Genomic DNA, 8,253 nt, shown 5'->3' with positions numbered 1-8,253 from the left:
ATTTGTGGGTTTTTTTTCTCTTTTTCTTTTTTTGTTAAATAAATAATCTTTTCTGTGCTTCTCAAGCTTCCCTGACATTACTGCTGTCATACTTCTGTCCCGAAACTCATTAAAACCACAGCAAGCTAACGAGTCATTTTCACACATCTTCATTGCAGGGAGAGGAATCATAGTCAAGCTCTAAGATAGTTGTTTTTTTTTTTCTTCCACCATTTAATGAATTTAAAAATAAAGACAATTAACCAGTTTTTTAGAACCTTGGAATGAAAGTGTTTGAAACATACAACATTTGTCTATGCATTTGGCAACAAAACAGCCTATTTCTAATACTTTCAAAAATATATATAACAACTAATTGCTTAATCTGAAGATAGCAGTCCAAAAACACCCAAGATGATTCCAGAGATTTTATATTTGCTTTGTTTCTTCCTGGAAAGTTACTGCTATTGTCAGTCCTAGCTTCCTACTTGTAAATAATGTACAAGACTTGCCCCTTTCAGGACAGACTTCTTAATTACTATTTTATTCCACATTTCCCATCAGAGTTGGGAAATGATAAAAGCAGCTGCCGTCCTTCAGTACCTGATGACTGAGAACTTTGTGCCAGAGGCTGTCTGAAGGGCAGGGATGCTAGAGGTGCACTGCCCTGAATGTGAAGCAGTCCCAGATAGGCAATTAGTCACGTTGAAAAAAAGCCACTGGCAGAGATGATTCCTGTTGAATCCCATCATCTGCCTCACAGGATTTATTTTTAGCAGAAACATCTTTAGATTTGCAAATGCAAAGAAAAATAAATATTTAATAAAATAAAAAGTAAGGCCTCTTATTAAAGAAGTTGTATTTAAAAAGCCAGTGCCAACAATATCCTGTATGCTGATGCTGAAGCATACACTGATCAGAAAAAGAGTAATGCTATCATCAAATTTTCTGTATTTATTTGTTATCTTTTGTGAAACTTATCTGATAAAGTAGGGATGCTGAAATATGTGCTAAGGAAAATAAACAGAAAAAAAAGAACAAGCAGTGTGATCTGTTAACATAAGGGTATCGTATGTCCAGCAAACGTGTGCCATAAAAAAGTGCTTTCCTTCTAAAAGATGGCCATCTGTTCCTTTGTGGGTAGGAAAAAAATAAATGCTATACTGGAAGGAGAAACCGCCACTAGTTTCTTCATTACTTACGTGGAATAAAAATGCTTTATTCCGATTAATGCTTTACAGATTGGGGGCAGCTCTTCTCAAGTCCAAATGCCTCTTTTTTTCTCAGGGAAGCCCATGTCCCAGATAGATAGCGTGAGCTGACAGAGAAGAACGTAGGCTTGCAAAAGAAACAAACATCTTTTCTTATTTGACAGCTGAAAATCAAACCTGTTGTGCTCCCCAGGAAGGTGAGACCTTGAGGCCTTTCATTACTTAAAGGGAGCTTATAAGCAGGAGGGAGATTGACTTCTTACATGGTCTGACAGTGACAGAACAAGGGTGAACAGTTTTAAACCTAAAGAGGAGAGATTTAGGTTAGATGTTAGGAGGAAATCCTTTACTCAGAGAGGGGTGAGGCACTGGCACTGCCGCCCAGAGCTGTGGGTGCCCCATCCCTGGAGGTACTCAATGCCAGGCTGAATGGGGCCCTGGGCAGCCTGAGCTGGGGTGGGGCAACCAGCCCATGGCAGGGAGTTGGAGCTGGATGGGCTTTCAGGTGCCTTCCAACCCAACCCATGCTACGATTCTGTGAACTTCAATGAGCACTGCCTCTGTCGGTTGCCTCAGCAAAGACACTGGGACAGAGAGAGTGAGTGGGGGTGGGATGGTTAGCAGTATTAATGACATTTTCAACACAAAGATAGTAACTAAATAAGACGACAAAACCAGACAACCTAATGGCCTAATTCAAGAATAGCCCAAGCATCCTTCATTCGTACCGGCAAAACGTGAAGGTTTTTAGTACCTTAAAGGCTGCTCAGCCCTTTGTGGGAGCAAGCCTAAAGCATGAACTACAGCAAAAAGCTGTTTTACTCCTTTTTTGGCTCATCGGATATAGGTGTTGATTCAGTTGCTGTTTTGAAGGTCTTTGATTAGTTGTACTACTAAAATACAGTAACAAATAATCCATACAAATGCTTTTTCTGAGTGAAGCTACACTCCTTTCTTTCAGAAAAAAATAAATAAAACACAAAGGGCATACTAAAACAGTTCTGCTCTCTTGCAAATCAGCAGACTAGTCAAGCACAATCCTGTCACATCCAGGGCTCACTCTCTCCCAGAAATTCAGAACTGCTTGCAGCAGTGCTTGCTGTGTGGAGGAGGACATATAGCAGGCTGGTTTTATGGCTCTGTATAGTTCTGCAACCTGCTCTGCATTTCCTGCTCACTGCAGAGCTCCAGGTTTAAATGCGCTTTCTTCCAAAGCTGTCTGCTGGACTGACTCAGGCAGAACCAAATCCTGGAAGCCATCACTCATTTGCATCAGTGTCGCAGTTTAGGCGTGCAAGTTCTGCCATGAAAAGGACACTCACCTGCCAAAAGCCTGCAGAGTAGCCTGGCCATCGTCCCCTCTGCTAAGAGGAGCACAGATGCTACTAACCTTTCCTGGGAGCTATAAGAGGACCAGGAGAGCAGACATCCTCAGAAGTGACAGCAACACCCAGGCTGTTTTCCTCTCTTCAACTCCTGCACAAACTGAAGAAGGCTACTCCCACCACTCTGCACATGTTGCAGCAGAGCTACAATTAACTTCGAGAGCTGCCTGCTGCCAGTTTGGAGCTGACACTATGATCAGTGCAGTGCCAGGAAGAGGCGATGGCCCAGCGATGGCCTGCTGCTGCAAGCACCTTCCTCCAGTCTGGGGTCACAGACCTGAGCCTGCTCTGAACTCTGCAAAGGGGTCCATGAGGCTCAGCATTGCACAAGGCTGGGCCTGCTCTCACTTCACATTTCTCTTACAGCTTTGCATCAGACAAGCCCTTTCTGAGCAAACCAATCTTTCTGCTTTCTCAATTTAGTAAGACTCTCACCCATATTACAACTAGTTTTACAAATGAAAATGTCAAGAACAGAAACACTATATATTCACAGCTGAGCCTGTATCTCAACAGGATGTTTTGACTGCTCCACTCCTGATTTGTTTTTGATTGGAAATGCAATTTCACTTTCTTCCTCATTGAGAAGTGTAATGACTAGGCAAATACCAGTGAGTGGGCTGTATTCTAAAGGCAGTATAATCTGGAGTTATAAATTAAGACCCTTCTCCAATTCCAAACCGTACAAGAAAAACCCCAAAACATAAAAGGGACTTTGCATCTTTAAGAAACAACTGACAATTTAAAAGTGAATGTACAGCTTATTCACAGGGTGAGAAGGAAGGGAATCTTCCAACTGAATTTGCTTTACCTTGGAAATGGCTGAGGCAGCAAAGCATTTTCTGTCATTACCTCTGTCTTAAGCCCTGTTTCATCTTAAAAATAAATTAAGGAGCCAGAAAGCAGGAAGAAGACGTAAGTTTTTACTCCTTGAGGGACTGGAGAACAGCTGTTCTCCCCTCCTACCACCATGACTGCGACTGTTGGTCTGTCCATCCATCCATCCATCCATCCGTCCGTCCTGCAGCAGAAGAGTTGAGGTTCTATAGAGTTTTTTTTCTCAGTCCTGCTCTGGAGTGAGCTGGCATGGGAGAATGCCAGCCCAAAGCACTAGCGGCTGCTGTTCTTAATCGCTTCCTTTGCTGCAATGATCAGAGGAGTCAGGCTGGAGAGGGGCTTGGCTAATTTTAAAAATGGATGCTGCCCAAAGGAAAGAAAGAAACAAAATGTTACCTTCCAAAGTCAGTTACAGGCTCAAGAAGTATTTTTCTACTCACTAAGGATACACAGGACTGTGGAGACCTTCTTTGCAAGAGCAAGATCAAGACCACCTGATGAGCATGAATTTGTACAAGTCTATGGGGCTTCATGAAATGCAACCTAGGGTTCCAAAGGACTTTGACTGGTGTGATTGCCAAGCTACTTTCCACCATATTCGAAAAGTCATGACTGGCTACTTGCTGTCCTAAGAGCCTAGTTCCTTTCATGGAACTTCAAATACTTAGCTTTCTTTTTTTCTTTCTCCTTTTTCTAAAGACACAGGCTATTTTAGTTGTCCAGGAACACTGGGAACATAAGCCATTTCTGAGGGAACTCCAATACCACTAGAGGTTGTGAAAGCTACTGAGGTCCAACTTTCAGGCACCGAGATTGGAGTAAGGAGACAACCTGCCCCTCCTTCTGCCCAGCTGACACTCACAGCACAGACACTCCATGCTTCAAAACTGTCTACCAGTTTATGCCTGCCACAAAACCTGGCAGTAAAACAGTAGCAGTTCTCACCTACCCAGCTATGCCAGGCAGCAGACAGTGAGTAACAAGTCCCACTTAGCTGTCCTTATCTCAGTGGCAGAAGCCCTCAGAAGTGGGGCAGGATGGATAAGCCTGAGTACTCTCACCACTGGCCCCCCTGACATTCACTTATTAACTGATGAGAATGCCAGTACATATTGCACCCACTTTACTTGCAGCCACTTCCCATGTCACCTGCAAAAGCTCCTTGGCAGACCCTCGCCTGTCCACATCCATCTCCAGGCAACAGTTCAGAAAGTCACGAAACACAGCAGAGAGTCTCTCAGGATTCTGCAGCTCTGGTGTCCCATTTGTAGCTATCAGATACAGTGCCTAGGAAAAACAGAAATGCAAGACTCCACCTGTTTCCAAGACCCAGGAACATTTTTTCAGAAAGAACACAAGACTGAAGTTTGTATGTTTACCATTTGCATTTCTTAAGTAGCATGGCCAGGTAGCTGTTTGTAGCTTTTGTTTGTTCTTTCAGTCTGTATCATAGAGTTTGGGTGCCAGATGGAGTGCATCCTTGCTACTGTGAGAAGAACTAAAGCTCATGCTGCATACTAGTTCCAGCCTTACTAAAAATCATGTATATATGTAGGTCCAAGATTAATTTTCTCAAATTCCTGTCTCCCATCAGGAATTAACTGTGTAGCATTTATCTGTTTATCCGTTATCAGTATTTTCCTTAGTATACATTCCTCCCCTATTACAGCTTCATTTTAAGAGCTGGGATAAATTTGAAAACTTCAAAATAAAAATTCATTTCTTTATTGCAAGTATCCACACATTTTAGAAAATCATTGGTAATACAAATTATAGCATTACAATAACCAATGACACTTCCTGAAAGGATGAGGTAACCAATCTACACTGACCTGTGCTTGAAGATACTTCTGCCTGCAGATATAGTTGAAACTCTTTTCATACAGATTCATCAGTGGAGAAATTTACCACAGAAAAATCCTTGTCAGAGATGGAGCTAACAGAGATTTCACAAACTGCCTGAGAAATTCTGCATCATTAATATAAAAACCAAGGGATTTCTGAACTGGCTCCACGTTACTGGTCTGTTAGGGTTCCCTCATGTTGATGTGCTCCAGTGATGTTTTTACAGGCTGTCCTTGTTGGAACCAGTCCAAGCTGACGTAACTGGGATTCTGTCTCTAAACATGGGACAGCTTAAGTAGGCAGTGGTGTCTGGTTCTATTTGTACCTTACCCTGAGAGGATTTTCATTAAGGTAAGGAGGTTCTCCTTCCACCATTTCTATTGCCATGATCCCAAGTGACCAGATGTCAACTTTGGGGCCATATGCTTTTCTTGTCACCACTTCCGGTGCCATCCAGTAAGGAGTCCCGACCATTGTGCTCCTTTTACTCTGCTCGGGGGTGATCTGAGCACAGAAGCCAAAATCAGCTGAGGACAAAAACAAGTGTTGTTAAAGCCATCTAGAAGTATGAAGCCAATGTATGAAGCCAAAGTATGAACCCACTTTATGCCTAAGAATGTCTTGTTGAATCTAGCTGGAAAAGTGGTCACGGCTGTTTACACTGCAGTGACTTTTATGCACTCAAGACTTTCGATGATAAACTCTGGTCTCTGGAAAGGGCATGCACAAATAAAGGACAGATATTACACCTTCCTCCTTTCCATATTTCTCTGTGTGTTGGAATTGAGCTCCTAGCTTGCAGCAGTGCTCAGTACACTATCACAGGCACTCCTCTAGATAACTAGCAGTCAGTCAGATGCAGCCCTGCACCCCATCCTGGGAAAGCTGTGCTTGGCCAGGAATACCTACTCAATTTGACAGATCCATCCATTCCGAGAAGAATATTGTCGCTTTTTATGTCTCTGTGAATCACTTGGTTTGAATGAAGGAAATCCAGTGCTTGCAGGCACTGATAGATATAAAAAAAACACAAGGGTAAAAATTAATGACCTGAATTCATCACACAAGAAAGGAAATAGCTATAAAAGATTTAATTTCTAGCAGAACTGACAGTAATGGCAGAATATGGTGTTGTCAGGAGGAATAGCTTGCTGCTTCAACACTACTAGAATAATAACTTTCTAAATGAAGGCATGTTAACTTTGGAAAAAGAAACGTCAGTTATTGTTACTGACTGTCCCCTAAAAGCACAGACCAAACGACTGCTGTTAAAATGATGTGCCATTCTCATCCATTTGACAAACTACTATTTGCCAAAAACAAAAAGTCATTTTCTTCAGGATGAAGCGGATCATTTTTGGGTGGAAGGCTGCATGACAAAGATTTTACTGTTACGTCCTACAGCGGATTTGGAAATAACATATTAGTCATTTTTCAGAAGCAAATACCATTTTGGGTGGAACGCTACCCTTTTAAGCTGAAGACTGTGATAAATGATTCTCTGTTTATTATTTTAAAATTCTGCCACCAGCATGTCTGCTTTTACAGGCAAGAAATGCAGTATGGACGTGCTCCAGATAAATGTTGGAAGAGGCAAAGCTGAGAACAGTAAAACAGAAAGAGAGAACAGTGTAATTCCAAAGCACAGTGCAGTGATACTGGCAGGCAGTTCACTAAACACTCTGTTCTTCTCCCATGTTAAAAAAGCAACACAGAAACAAAGATCTGGACACAACATCACTCCTGTTCTTCGCACCTGCTTAAAAGTACCATTCTGTCCCAGTAATCAGAAGTGCAGTTGGGATCCCTTACCTCCCTACAGACAGCTGCTATCTGCCCTTCGTCCATACATGTCTCTGTAACAACATCAGTTAGAGAGCCTCCAGCCAAGTACTCCATAACCACCCAGAGCTCATCACCTACTAGGTAGCTGAAAGAAGACAACAATAGAGTTCATTAAGATGAATGTGTGTAACTACATTGTCTTAGGAAAATCACCACAGTTATTTCTCTTACCAGCTCATTTTTAAATGAAGACAGAATAAAATGAATGGGCGTTCCTTCTAGGCCATGGAGTACTAGAAAATACTGAAATATGGTGCTAAAAAATTGTGCAGTCCAAATGAGAAAGGCAGATAAATAAAAAATTATACATCTTAGATGGCAAGCAAGTGAAAAACATAGCTTTTAGGTAAATGTTGAACCAGAATATAACAGATCACCTGGTTCATCATTGTAAAACACAGAAAAATTAAGAGTAAGACAACATATCTTTCATAGTAACCACAGCAAGGATGTGTGTACCACAGAGGACAGGGAATGGCCAACAGTTTGGAAACCTTACATAAATACATTCAGAAACAGGGAAAACAGCCTAAAAACTGGCAAATTATGTGTGTCTGGAAACAAGAACCTAGTCTTTCTGGCACTCACAGCAATGGAAAACAGCCAGAAAAGCCAAAGAGCATAATTTCTATGGTGATATATTTGCATAATATGCAAAAATATGATCAACTTAAGAACAGGGAGGTAGTGGAGCTACAAGCAGTTGTTTTAGTAAGATAGGGTGGTCAAAGTCTTTGAAAATACTCTCAGAACAGCATATTCTATCTAAATAAGCACTTCTGTGCTGTACAGGTGACAGAACACTGCCCAGAGAGGTCGTGGATTCTCACTGGAGATCTTCAAAACGTTCTGGATATGGGCCTGGGCGCCCTGCTGTGCTGGCCCTGCTGGAGCAGGGGTGGGAGCAGCTGAACACAGGGCTCCCTGCCAACCTCAACTAGTTTGGGCTTCTGTGGCATGCCAGGGATCAACATACAAAGACCAACCTTTTCCCAGACACTTATTTGCACATACACACACACACACACACACGTATGCAAACATATTTATAGATAAGTAACAAAGAGGTCAGTTTTCTGTCAATGACCAAAGGCTTTTCTCAGTCTTTGACTTGAAGTATATAAATGAACATTTATGTGGGAATACCAGAA

The 8,253-nt window shown here is 42.0% G+C and overlaps 1 protein-coding gene across 2 annotated transcripts in view; it reads right to left on the bottom strand.

The window, feature by feature from the left end:
- Positions 1–3,519: 3,519 nt before the first annotated feature.
- PAK3 (p21 (RAC1) activated kinase 3) overlaps positions 3,520–8,253 on the bottom strand; it is a gene marked incomplete at its 5' end in the record, with an annotated part of 30,009 nt that continues 25,275 nt past the window's right edge. For both annotated transcript variants that reach the window (XM_079542074.1, XM_079542075.1), the window contains 5 exons: positions 3,520–3,775; positions 4,562–4,699; positions 5,588–5,784; positions 6,167–6,266; positions 7,070–7,187. In XM_079542074.1, the coding sequence (XP_079398200.1) occupies positions 3,686–3,775; positions 4,562–4,699; positions 5,588–5,784; positions 6,167–6,266; positions 7,070–7,187 (643 nt within the window). In that variant the 3' untranslated portion in view covers positions 3,520–3,685. The remainder of the gene's footprint in view (positions 3,776–4,561; positions 4,700–5,587; positions 5,785–6,166; positions 6,267–7,069; positions 7,188–8,253) is intronic.

Source organism: Tetrao urogallus, assembly GCF_951394365.1.
Source record: "Tetrao urogallus genome assembly, chromosome: 13".
In the NCBI taxonomy this organism is placed as follows: Eukaryota; Metazoa; Chordata; class Aves; order Galliformes; family Phasianidae; genus Tetrao; species Tetrao urogallus.
The sequence above is the reverse complement of the archived record's forward strand: the minus strand, read 5'-3'. Positions and strand labels throughout refer to the sequence as shown.